Source organism: Ranitomeya variabilis, chromosome 7, assembly GCF_051348905.1.
Source record: "Ranitomeya variabilis isolate aRanVar5 chromosome 7, aRanVar5.hap1, whole genome shotgun sequence".
Classification (NCBI taxonomy): domain Eukaryota; kingdom Metazoa; phylum Chordata; class Amphibia; order Anura; family Dendrobatidae; genus Ranitomeya; species Ranitomeya variabilis.
The window spans coordinates 99458411-99472206 of NC_135238.1; the positions used below are offsets into that span (position 1 = coordinate 99458411).

Sequence of the window (13796 nt, forward strand, 5' to 3'; positions counted from 1 at the left end):
CACCCAACAGCACATTTTACACAATATTATCTTGCCATGGCACACGACAGATGCGAGAAACAAAATAGGCAGCAAATTGGTCCCGCATGTGGGCAACTTCAACAGTTGACCGCAGAGGGTGATTTGGTAATCTGGCAATGGGTTTGCAACTGGTTCATCCAGTTCAATGGTGGGTCGCTCCTTAGCCATTATGTAATTGTGGAGAACCACACAGGCTTTGGCAAGCTTATCTACTGTCTCCATTTTTAGATTAATGGCTGTCCAAGAATGCGCCATTTTGAGACAAGAGTCCCAAACATACACTCAATTGTTCTTCGGACCCTGGTCAGTCTGTAGTTATAAATCCTTTTAGTGTGGTTCAAGTCCCAACTGGAATATGGCTTCAGTAGGTTTTCACATATCTGAAAAGCCTCATCCCCAACCATAACACATGGCATCGGTAGGCCTTGGGTGTTGGGGAGAGGTCGTGGCAGGGGAAAATTAAAATTTTTGCCTTACAAACGTCGGCCCATATCCGAGTTCATGGAAGTCTGGGAATCATTGCCAAGGCCAAAAGCTCCAATGTCCACTTCGATAAAGCGACAGTGCGCATCTGCTCTTGCCATGAGCACTACAGAAAAATATTTCTTGCAGTTAAAGTACTCGGATCCAGATCTGGTGGGTTTAGTAATCTGTATGTGCCTTCCATCCACTGTTCCCAAACAGTTGAGGAAATTACACACACTCCAGAATTTGTCGGCAATTTCCATCCACATGTCCGCGGTGGGTAGGGGGATAAATTCATCCCGGAGAACGTTCCACAAAGCCCGGTAGGTGTCCGCAACTATTCCAGAAAAGGTTGAAATTCCAAGCCGGCACTGAAAGTGGAGCGATGATAAGCTCTCTCTGGTAGCCAGGAATCTGAAAGGAAAAAAAAAAGAAAACATTTCGAACAATTCTATTTATGGTGGTGTTTAGCTAAACACAAAGGAAAATACAAATAATACATGGCAGACCAATAATAATTATGGCAGGCATTTGTTTAGAATTATTACGTACCTTAGTGTGCCAGGAGACGTTCCTCTGCAGGAATCGCTCTACAGAGCTGGGTGTCCTGTCTCTGGATGGCTCCTTGGACATGACCAAGCAAATCTTGAAAAGTCTCTTGAGACATCCTGGTACAGTCTGGGAATTTGTCCGGGTTGGCATTAAGCTCGCCATATAGCGTGTGGTAGGCTCCACGACTCTCCAGGAGTTCAATAATGGGTGTCTCCAAAAACGCAGACGCAGTGTCCTTCCCTGTCTTTCTCGATTTCTTTGTTGCTCCCAAGCAAACGCACAGGCAAGAAACAACTGAAGATTTCAGCAGTACAAGGGTCTAAATAAAGATGTCCCATAATACACGCCCACTGTAGTCCCATTGGCGTTGTCTGTTTATCTAGATTTTTCTCCTGTAAAATTTTCCACCACGCGCACAGAAAACGCAAACGCATGCTAAACGCATAGAAAATAGTGTAAACGTTGCGTTTTTTTACCGCATGCGTTACCTTATACGTCTAAAAAACGCTGCGTTTGAATGCGGTTTATCGCGCGTTTCAGGTTGCGGAATAACCCCTTCATGACCTTGCCGTTTTTTGCAATTCTGACCAGTGTCCCTTTATGAGGTAATAACTCAGGAACGCTTCAACGGATCCTAGCGATTCTGAGATTGTTTTTTCGTGACATATTGGGCTTCATGTTAGTGGTAAATTTAGGTCGATAATTTCTGAGTTTATTTGTGAAAAAAACGGAAATTTGGCAAAAATTTTGAAAATTTCGCAATTTTCACATTTTGAATTTTTATTCTGTTAAACCAGAGAGTTATGTGACACAAAATAGTTAATAAATAACATTTCCCACATGTCTACTTTACATCAGCACAATTTTGGAAACAAATTTTTTTTTTTGCTAGGAAGTTATAAGGGTTAAAATTTGACCAGTGATTTCTCATTTTTACAACAAAATTTACAAAACCATTTTTTTTAGGGACCACCTCACATTTGAAGTCAGTTTGAGGGTTCTATATGGCTGAAAATACCCAAAAGTGACACCATTCTAAAAACTGCACCCCTCAAGGTGCTCAAAACCACATTCAAGAAGTTTATTAACCCTTCAGGTGTTTCACAGCAGCAGAAGAAACATGGAAGTAAAAAATGAACATTTAACTTTTTAGTCACAAAAATGATCTTTTAGCAACAATTTTTTTATTTTCCCAAGGGTAAAAGGAGAAACTGGACCACGGACGTTGTTGTCCAATTTGTCCTGAGTACGCTGATAACTCATATGTGGGGGTAAACCACTGTTTGGGCGCACGGCAGGGCTCGGAAGGGAAGGAGCGCCATTTGACTTTTTCAATGAAAAATTGGCTCCAATCTTTAGCGGACACCATGTCGCGTTTGGAGAGCCCCCGTGTGCCTAAACATTGGAGCTCCCCCACAAGTGACCCAATTTTGGAAACTAGACCCCCCAAGGAACTTATCTAGAAGCATAGTGAGCACTTTAAACCCCCAGGTGCTTCACAAATTGATCCGTAAAAATGAAAAAGTACTTTTTTTTCACAAAAAAATTATTTTAGCCTCAATTTTTTCATTTTCACATGGGCAACAGGATAAAATGGATCCTAAATTTTGTTGGGCAATTTCTCCTGAGTACACCAATACCTCACATGTGGGGGTAAACCACTGTTTGGGCACAAGGTAAGGCTCGGAAGGGAAGGAGCGCCATTTGACTTTTTGAATGAAAAATTATCTCCATCGTTAGCGGACACCATGTCGCGTTTGGAAAGCCCCTATGTGCCTAAACATTGGAGCTCCTCCACAAGTGACCCCATTTTGGAAACTAGACCCCCCAAGGAACTCATCTAGAGGCATAGTGAGCACTTTAAACCCCCAGGTGCTTCACAAATTGATCTGCAAAAATGAAAAAGTACTTTTTTTTCACACAAAATTTCTTTTAGCCTCAATTCTTTCATTTTCACATGGGCAACAGGATAAAATGGATCCTAAAATTAGTTGGGCAATTTCTCCTGAGTATGCCGATACCTCATATGTGGGGGTAAACCACTGTTTGGGTGCACGGCAAGGCTCGGAAGGGGAGGCGTGCCATTTGACTTTTTGAATGGAAAATTAGCTCCAATCATTAGCGGACACCATGTCGCGTTTGGAGAGCCCCTGTGTGCCTAAACATTGGAGCTCCCGCACAAGTGACCCCATTTGGAAACTAGACCTCCCAAGGAACTAATCTAGATGTGTGGTGAGCACTTTGAACCCCCAAGTGCTTCACAGAAGTTTATAACGCAGAGCCATGAAAATAAAAAATAATTTTTCTTTTCTCAAAAATGATTTTTTAGCCCACAATTTTTTATTTTCCCAAGGGTAACAGGAGAAATTGGACCCCAAAAGTTGTTGTCCAGTTTCTCCTGAGTACGCTGATACCCCATATGTGGGGGTAAACCACTGTTTTGGCACACGTCGGGGTTCGGAAGGGAAGTAGTGACGTTTTGAAATGCAGACTTTGATGGAATGCTCTGCGGGCATCAGGTTGCGTTTGCAGAGTCCCTGATGTGCCTAAACAGTAGGAACTCCCCACAAGTGACTCCATTTTGGAAACTAGACCCCCAAGGGAACTTATCTAGATGTGTGGTGAGCACGTTCAACCCCCAAGTGCTTCACAGAAGTTTACAACGCAGAGCCGTGAAAATAAAAAATAATTTTTCTTTCCTCAAAAAAGATGTTTTAGCAAGCAATTTTTTATTTTCACAAGGGTAACAGGAGAATTTGGACCCCAATATTTGTTGCCCAGTTTGTTGTGAATACGCTGATACCCCATATGTGGGGGGAAACCACTGTTTGGGCACACGTCAGGGCTCGGAAGGGAAGTAGTGACATTTGAAATGCAGACTTTGATGGAATGGTCTGCGGGCGTCACATTGCATTTGCAGAGCCCCTGATGTGCCTAAACAGTAGAAACACCCCACAAGTGACCCCATTTTGGAAACTAGACCCCCGAAGGAACTTATCTCGATGTGTGGTGAGCACTTTCAACCCCCAAGTGCTTCACAGAAGTTTATAACGCAGAGCCGTGAAAATAAAAAATAATTGTTCTTTCCTCAAAAATTATGTTTTAGCAAGTAATTTTTTATTTTTGCAAGGGTAACAGGAGAAATTGGACCCCAACAGTTGTTGCCCAGTTTGTCCTGAGTACGCTGGTACCCCAAATGTGGGGGTAAACCACTGTTTGGGCGCACGTCGGGGCTTGGAAGGGCGGGAGCACCATTTGACTTTTTGAACGCAAGATTGGCTGGAATCAATGGTGGCGCCATGTTGCGTTTGGAGACCCCTGATGTGCCTAAACAGTGGAAACCCCTCAATTCTAACTTCAACACTAACCCCAACACACCCCTAATCCTAATCCCAACTGTAGCCATAACCCTAATCACAACCCTAACCCCAACACACCCCTAACCACAACCCTAACCGCAACACACCCGTAACCCTAATTCCAACCCTAATCCTAACCCTAATCCCAACCGTAACCCTAATCCCAACCCTAACCACAACTGTAACCCCAACACACCCCTAACCCTATCCGTAACCCTAACCACAAGCCTAATCTTAACCCTATTTCACACCCTAGCCCTAATTCCAACCCTAACTCTAATTCCAACCCTAACCCTAAGGCTATGTGCCCACGTTGCGGATTCGTGTGAGATCTTTCCGCACGATTTTTGAAAAATCTGCAGGTAAAAGGCACTGCGTTTTACCTGCGGATTTACAGCAGATTTCCAGTGTTTTTTTGTGCGGATTTCACCTGCGGATTCCTATTGAGGAACAGGTGTAAAACGCTGCGGAATCCGCACAAAGAATTGACATGCTACGGAAAATACAATGCAGCGTTTTCTGCACGGAATTTTCCGCACCATGGGCACAGCGGATTTGGTTTTCCTTAGGTGTACATGGTACTGTAAACCTGATGGAAAACTGCTTCGAATTCGCAGCGGCCAATCCGCTGCGGATCCGCGGCCAATCCGCTGCCAATCCGCTGCGGATCCGCGGCCAATCCGCTGCAGATCCGCGGCCAATCCGCTGCAGATCCGCAGCCAATCCGCTGCAGATCCGCAGCCAATCCGCTGCAGATCCGCGGCCAATCCGCTGCGGATCCGCTGCGGATCCGCGGCCCATCCGCTGAGGATCCGCCGCCGATCCGCGGCCGATCCGCTGCAGATCCGCCGCCAATCCGCTGCGGATCCGCGGCCGATCCGCGGCCGATCCGCTGCCGATCCGCTGCCGATCCGCGGCCGATCCGCGGCCGATCCGCTCTGTGTGCACATGCCATAACCCTACCCCTAACCCTAACCCTACCCGTAACCCTAACCCTACCCCTAGTTCTAACCCTAACCCTAGTGGAAAAAGAAAAAAAAATATTTTCTTTATTTTATTATTGTTCCTACCTATGGGGGTGATAAAGGGGGGGGTTTATTTATTATTTTTTTATTTTGATCGCTGTGGTAGAACCTACCACAGCGATCAAAATGTACCTGTAACGAATCTGCCAGCCTGCAGATTCGGCGGGCGTACTGAGCATGCGCCCGCCATCTTGGAAGATGGCGGCGCCCAGGGAGAAGACGGACCGACTTCGGGAGGATCGGTAAGTATGAGGGGGTGGTGGGGGGGTGGATCGGAGCACAGGGGGGGGGGGATCGGAGGACGGGGGGGGCGGACAGGAGCACGGGGGAGCGGGCAGGAGGACGGGGGAGCGAACAGGAGGACGGAGAGGACCGGGCCACATAACGGACGACTGGGGAGGAGATCGGGGGCGGTGGGGGGGGCCAGTACATGATTTCCAGCCATGGCAGATGCTATTGCAGCATCGGCCATGGCTGGATTGCAATATTTCACCATTTTCATAGGTGAAATATTGCAAATTGCTCTGATTGGCTGTTGAAAGCGATCGTAGCCACGTGGGGGCAAAGCCACCCCCCCTAGGCTGAAGTACAACTCCCCCTCTCCCTGCAGATCGGGTAAAATAGGAATTAACCCTTTCACTCGATCTGCAGGGATGCGATCATTCCATGACGCCGCATAGGCGTCATGGGTCGGGAAGGGGTTAAAACACTGCGGATTCTACCACAAATGTGAAACTAGCCAGGGATGTCACACTCAAATACACAGAGGGCCAAAGTTAAAAGCCTGCATAATGTCACAGGTCAACCTTGATACTTGTTAAAAAAAAAACATTTCTACAATTGACAAAGCTTTTCTTTATCATATAAAACAATTAACTTTTGTAATTATAGTGGAATAATACAGTATAATATGTAATGTAAGAGTAGTAAAAAGCATATAATGGCATAATTTAAATATATAAAGGACTAGCTGAAGAGCCCGGCGTTGCAAGGCTAACTGTCGTTAGTTATAACAAATTATAATGATTACGGTATATTGCACATAAAAATATTTCACATGATATATTCAACACTACACACTTTTCTCCTTTAGACGTCGTTCACACATTATTTGGTCATTATTTTTTTACCTCAGTATTTGTAAGTTAAAACTTGGAGTAAAACAATCAGAGGAAAAGTATATTAGAAACACGTCACCACCGCTGTATTTTATTCCCACTCATGGTTTTGGCTTATAAATACTGAGGTAAAATACTGACCTAATACTGAACGTGTGAATGTGGCCTTACACACTACCTCATACGGCAGCAGCACCTCACCCCTCCTAATCCCCTACCCCACCCCTCCCAATTCCCTCCCCCCTGTCCCTCCCATAGGTGAGTTTTCCAGGGTGGCTTTCAAGGTCAATGTGTCTCCACCCGTGTGCGCTAATAACGTGGGCCGTGTGGACAGAGCTTTACGCGTGGAGTGAATGTGGCTATACGGAGAGGGTGGGCTATGTGGAGTGGGCGTGGCTTGATACATACACACACAGCTATATTATATATACATATACACATATACATACATATATGCATACTGTATAATGGCCCCATAGTGCTCCAAACTGTATAATGTGCCCACATAGTGCTCCATACTTGTTTAACAGCCCCACATAATGCTCCATACAGTATAATGGCCCCACATAATGCTCCATACTTGTTTAATGGCCCCACATGGTGCTCCATACAGTATAATGGCACCACATGATGTTCCATACAGTATAATGGCTCCACATGATGCCCCATACTGTATAATGGCCCCACATAGTGCTCCATACTGTATAACAGAGCCACATAGTTCTCTATACTGTATAATGTGTTTAAACAGTGCTCCACGCTGTATAGTGGCCCAACATGATGCTCCACGCTGTATAGCGGCCCAACATGATGCTCCACACTGTATAATGGCCCCACATAGTGCTCCATACAGTATAATGACCCCACATGATGCCCATACTGTATAATGGCCCCACATAGTTCTCCATACACTATAATGGCCCCACATGATGCCGCAAACTGTATAGTGGCCCCACATGATGCTCTATAATCTTCCCTTCAATCATCCCTTCGCAACATTCACTGTCTCATATGGCCCCTCAGAAAATTTAAAATTGCCCACCCTGGTGTAAACTATTCCTGATCAAGAGACCTAGTTTATAAACAGGACACCGGAATAGCCCAGTGAATAAGAAAAGTGATGTGAAGCAGAACTATCAATACAGGAAGGGGAGAACACAGTTGTAGTGTCAAATATTGGGGCAGTTCATAGATAAGGACTAGTATTGAGCATTCCGATACTGCAAATATCGGGTATCGGCCGATATTTGCTGTATCGGAATTCCGATACCGAGTTCCGATATTTTTGCGATATCGGAAATCGGAAGTGTGCGGTGCGTATGGTTCCCAGGGTCTGGAGGAGAGTAGACTCTCCTTCAGGCCCTGGGATCCATATTCATGTAAAAAATAAAGAATAAAAATAAAAAATATTGATATACTCACCCCTCCGGCGGACCCTGGCTCTTAGCGGTGCCTCCGTTCTTAAGAATGCAGGGAGTGAAGGACCTTCGATGATGTCGCGGCTTGTGATTGGTCGCGTGAGCAGTCACATGAGCGGTCACGCGACCAATCACAAGCCGCGACGTCATTGAAGGTGCTTCACTCTGCATTCTTAGGAACGGAGGCAGACGCTTGGACCGGTGAGAACCGGGGCCGTCGGAGGGGTGAGTATATCAATATTTTTTATTTTTATTCTTTATTTTATACATGAATATGGATCCCAGGGCCTGAAGGAGAGTTTCCTCTCCTTCAGACCCTGGGAACCATTCCGATATTTTGTGTCCCATTGATATGCATTGGTATCGGGTATCGGTATCGGCGATATCCGATATTTTTTGGATATCGGCTGATCCAATCCGATACCTTTGCATATCGGAAGGTATCGCTCAACACTAATAAGGACTCCAAAACTTATTTTCTTTTCCTCTGACCGAGATCTGGACCAGGGTTGTGCTGAACCTTCTTTATGTGCATACGTAAACTGCTCGGAGTAACGTGTAGGGCTGTGCATCATCCTTCCATTAACAGTTTCACCATCTAGCTCCACATAAACTGCACGGATTGACAGGGCTAAGCCAGGTGATTAACACAGGAACATAAAAAGAATTGTTATATTTAAAAACTTTTCAGCGGATTTCTATACTAAAAGCTGACAAACTCCCTTTAGTAAGTCAGAGATACATTTGTCAATACCTCACATCATCCCAACCTTAACATTTTCAGTGTATGTTGGCTGCTTAGTTTGAGAAACGACTATTCTTTTTCCTTCTTCATGGACAGAAGGTAAAATTGAACTGCAAACACCAAACTTAGCTGTGAATTTCCATAAACCCCCAATACATGACTTACCTGACTGTGAGTATAGTCCAAGAGGCGATGGATAATACTTTGCAGTACAGAATGGTGGAAGTTGGCCTGTAGATGGCATGAGGTGCCCACCAGTGTGTCCAGACGAAACATGTCCAGTTTCCAGGGACAGACCAGTCAACCCTAAGGGTGGCATATTTACAAATTCACGACCATCCATCTTTACACAGGATACTTAAATCACACCATGGTCCGGAGACTGAGAAAAAAATAAAAATTATAAAGCCATTTCAGTACAATGGAGGTAAAAGGTGCTACGTCAGGCTATTATACAGCTAAAGGTAACAAGTCCGTGGAGGTAAAACATTTTTTGTACTGTCCCTGCCCCCATAAACTAAAAAGATGAGATGCCCATTGCAGTTTTATTATCTTTATAACACTTGGGGTATGTGCACACGATGTGGATTTGCTGCGGATCCGCAGCGGATTTTACCGCGCAGAAACACTGCAGATCCGCATTGTGATGTACAGTACAATGTTAGTTAATGGGAAAAAAAAAAAAAGCTGTGCAGACGGTGCAGAAAAATCAGTGCGGAATTGCTGCGGATTTCAAAGAAGTGCATGTCACTTCTTTTGTGCGGATCTGCAGCGTTTCTGCACCCCTCCATGTTAAAAATCCGCAGTGGCAAAATCCGCACAAAATCCACAGCAATTCCGCATAAAAACCGCACAAAATCCGCATAAAAACCGCGGCAAATCCACGGCTGCGTATTCTGCCAGGAGCTGCGGATTTTGTGCAGAAAATTCTGCACTTCTTTTCTTAAGTGAGCACATAGCCTTATGATTCAAGATGACAGCAGCTGCTCCTCACTGCTCTCACCTTCCATCTGGGAAGTTAAGCCACACAGCAGTGTGAAGCTCCATGCTGTGAGTAACTGCCAGCCTGAGAAAAGGAACCACACTCCCTGTTCTCTGCAGAGAAACAGTTACCAGAATATATTACAAGTGTTCTAAAGATAATTTAAGTGACCTGAGCATCTCATCTTTATGGTTTACATTTTTTTATATGCCTTGAGTACCCCTTTAATGCCAAATCAGCAGCAAATGTGTGTAAAACAATGTTGCCTACAAGACTCAAAAATGTTTCAACCATCTTCATAAACACATCATGTAACAAGAACCATAGAATTAGATAGTGTAACTTATAATTTATTACAGAATTTTATATATTCGTACTTGTGTATATATATTCAAATTAAAGATATTACAAATTAATGCTGAAGTCTGCATACTGTATTGATAGAGAAAAAAAAGAAACCAACCAATATAATATTTTTGTTATTTCATCAGATATTGGGATACTAACACATTAAAAGGGAATCTGTCAGCAGGTTTTTGCTATGTACTGTGAAAACAGCAGGAGATAGACAGAAACACAGTTCAGGGATGTGTCACTTGTTGTGCTGGTTACTACCTGTGAAGGATTTATCACTAATAGATTAACATTGCTGGACTAGTCCGGCAACTAAGCAGCTCATAGTCTATGGACTTTGTATATACAGAGTCTGGTCTTGGTGGGGTTGGGCAGCTTTCTCAGCTCTGCTTCATTGTAAATCTAAAAGCTCTGATTGTGTCTTAACGGCTGCACCCAGTAAACTACATGATACATCGTTAGATTCAGCTTCTCTTTGCCTACATAAAGCTACTCAGATGAGGTAGCAAAAACCTGCAGACCAATTCCCTTTAACCCCTTAAACCCCAGAGGTGTTTTTGTTTTTCAGTTTCCATTTTCCCAGAGCAATAACCTTTTTATTTTTCGGTCAAAATGGCCATGTGAGGGCTTGTTTTTTTGCGGGACGAGTTGTACTTTTGACTGACGCTATTGGTTTTAACATATCCTGTACTGAAAAACGGGGAAAAAAATTCCAAGGGCACTGAAATTGCAAAAAAAAAAAAAAAAGTGCAATTCCACAATTTTTTTTTTGGTTTTGATTTTTTACTATGTTCACTAAAAACTAAAACTGACCTGTCATTATGATTCTCCAGGCCATTACGAGATCATGGACACCAAACATGTCTAGGTTCTTTTTTTTTTATCTAAGGCTGGTTTCACACTTGCGTTTTTTGCCGCTGCGTTTTAGCGCTAAAAAAACGCATGCATTTTTTTCTATACTTAACATTAAAAACGCATGCTTTTTTTGCATGCGTTTTGACGTGTTTTTTGCAACGCATGCGTTTTTTTTATGCGTGCGTTCAGTTGCAGAAATGCAACCTGTAGTAATTTCTAGCGGCGTTTTTTTTGCCGCAAAAAACCGCATGCGTTTATTCGCGGCAAAAAAATTTATTGCTGTCTACGTAAACGCATGCGTTTTCAAGCACATGCGTTTGCATGCGTTTATAAACGCATGCGTTTCTATAGAAAAACACAAGAAAACACACAAAAAAAAACCCAAGAAAACCCTAACCCTAACCCTAAGGTTAGGATCCCTAGTAACCCTAGGGATCCTAACCCTAACCCTTAGGGTTAGGGTTAGGATCCTTAGGGTTAGGGTTAGGATCCCTAGGGTTAGGGGTAGGGTTAGGGGTAGTTTTAGGGGTAGGGTTAGGGTTAAGATCCCTAGGGTTAGGGTTAGGGTTTGGATCCCTAGGGTTAGGGTTAGGGTTTGGATCCCTAGGGTTAGGGTTAGGGGTAGGGTTAGGGGTAGTTTTAGGGGTAGGGTTAGGGTTTGGATCCCTTTATCACCTTGATGGTGGGGGGGGTGGCTTATCAGTGACCTGGTGACCAGGACATTCTTCTAATAAAAAGCTACCCCTAACCCTAACCCTAGGGATCCTAACCCTAACCTTAACCCTAGCTAATTCTATTAATAGTGGGTTTTCTAGTTGATTTTGATGATTGGCAGCTGTCACACACTTCTCAGCATGCGTTTCAAAAACGCAAACGCAGGAAAAAACGCATGTAAACACGTCAAAACGCCGCTTTTTTTTCTGCATTCAAAAACGCAGCGTTTGCACGCGTTTACATGCGTTTTTTCACCACCTGCTTTTTTTTAAAAAAACGCTGCAGATCAAAACGCAAGTGTGAAACCAGCCTAAGTGGTGAAAAAAATACTGAAATTTGTATTTAAAAAAAAAAAAAAAAAATTGATACCCGTAGCGTCTCCATTTTTCATGATCTCAGGTTGGGTGAGGGCTTATTTTTTGGGTGCCAACCTGAAGCTTTTAATGATATCATTTTGGTGCAGATAAGGTCTTTTGATCGCCCATTATTGCATTTTAATGCAATGTTGCAGCGACAAAATTCTGGTGTCTTGACTTTTCCATTACGCCATTTAGCGAACGGGTTACCTTATTTTCTGGCGTATAAGACGACTGGGCGTATAAGACGACCCCCCAACTTTTCCAGTTAAAATATAAAATCTTCTTAAAAGTCGGGGGTCTTCTTATATGTCATGTGTCGTCTTAGGCCTCTTTCACACTTCAGTCTTTTGGCGTCAGTCTGAAACCGACATTTTCCTCAAATAGCGGATCCGCCATTTTTTGGGGGGCGGATCCGCTATTTTCCCATAGACATACATTAGCGACGGATTGTGGCGAATGGTCGTCCGTTCCATCTGCCATGCGACGGATCCGTCGAAATTTGGCGGACGTTGTCTAGACATTGACGGACATTGTAAAGTTTTTTTGCCTGCACCTAATTGGCGGTTCGCAACGGATCCGTCGCGACCGCCATTTCCTAGAATGGCCGCCTATGGGCGACAGATCCTTCGCGAACCGTCATTTGGCGGATCCGTCGCCCCAATCCGCTTTTTTCAATTGAGCATGCTCCAAAAAGTAGATACTTTGCCCAGACAACACCAAAACTATATAAACAGGACAGGTGGGCCTCATTCCTCAATGTGCCATCAAGCAAAGAGAACGCAGTGCCAGCAGCCAGCAAGACAGACCGTGCCAGCAGCCAGCAAGACAGACCGTGCCAGCAGCCAGCAAGACAGACCGTGCCAGCAGCCAGCAAGACCCTGCCTGAGACTGCCATGTGAGTACTGCCATCCAGCATGAGTTCTGTGTGTGTGTGTGTGTGTGTGTGTGTGTGTGTGTGTGTGTGTGTGTGTGTGTGTGTGTGTGTGTGTGTGTGTATATATATATGTGTGTTTGTGTATTTATATGTTTATAGATATATATGTGTGTGCCCGCCCTGCATATTTTTATTTTCCATACTGTGCTGGTATTTTGAACGGCTGTGCTGTGACATGTGTGTGGTGTGTGTATAAATGCCGTGTGATGTGCGTGTCCTGCATCTTTGTTATTTTTCATACATTAACATACTGTACTGGTATTTAAAATAAAGAGCAGTGTAGCTCCTACTTTCCAAAAAAAAAAAAAAAAAAAATTGTAATAAAAATTCCACAAAACTGTCCGTAGTATGATTTCAAGATAAATTTAAAACCGGGTATACATTCAATAAAGGTGTTTGAGGTTCTATATACAAATGCGGAATGCAAACCTTTGGTATAGAAAATGTTATCTGGTTTTAGAAAATAGTAACTGTAGGGTAACCATAATTAACATTTTTGGGTATTGGTATTTTAACTTTGAATGAGGAAAATTTTTTATAAGGTTGAAACTGTGTCTGAAGGAGGGGGTGGGGTAGGTTTACCAACATGTGCATGGCGCATATCAAGTTTGAAGTAGTTTTGGTGTTGATTCAAGGAATTTTTGGGGGAAACAGGAGGTGGAGGGTTTTGCAGCTTGCGCATCAAGCATATCAAGTTTGAAGGTAACCGTTAACACTTTTTTTTTGGTGTAATAATTTTTTTGGGGGGAATCAAAATGTATGTTGGCATACCAATACATAACCATTCTAATTAAAACTGTGTTTAAATTGGGAGATTCTTAGAGGGACCAAGCAAGGAACCCAAGACAAACGCAGCAAGGACCCAAGACAGATGCATCCAGGCCCCCCAAGTTTG

General features: G+C 43.7%; 1 protein-coding gene across 7 annotated transcripts in view; it reads right to left on the bottom strand.

Moving 5' to 3' along the window:
* TNRC18 (trinucleotide repeat containing 18) overlaps window positions 1-13796 on the bottom strand; it is a 997170-nt gene that overhangs the window by 869595 nt on the left and 113779 nt on the right. For 5 of the 7 annotated variants that reach the window (XM_077275610.1, XM_077275609.1, XM_077275606.1 and 2 more), the window contains exon 2: window positions 8869-9085. The exons of 1 other annotated variant lie outside the window; for it this stretch is intronic. In XM_077275610.1, the coding sequence (XP_077131725.1) occupies window positions 8869-9046 (178 nt within the window). In that variant the 5' untranslated portion in view covers window positions 9047-9085. Of the gene's footprint in view, window positions 1-8868; window positions 9086-13796 lie in introns of those variants that run through there. One more of the 7 variants, XM_077275611.1, reaches the window with a different exon arrangement.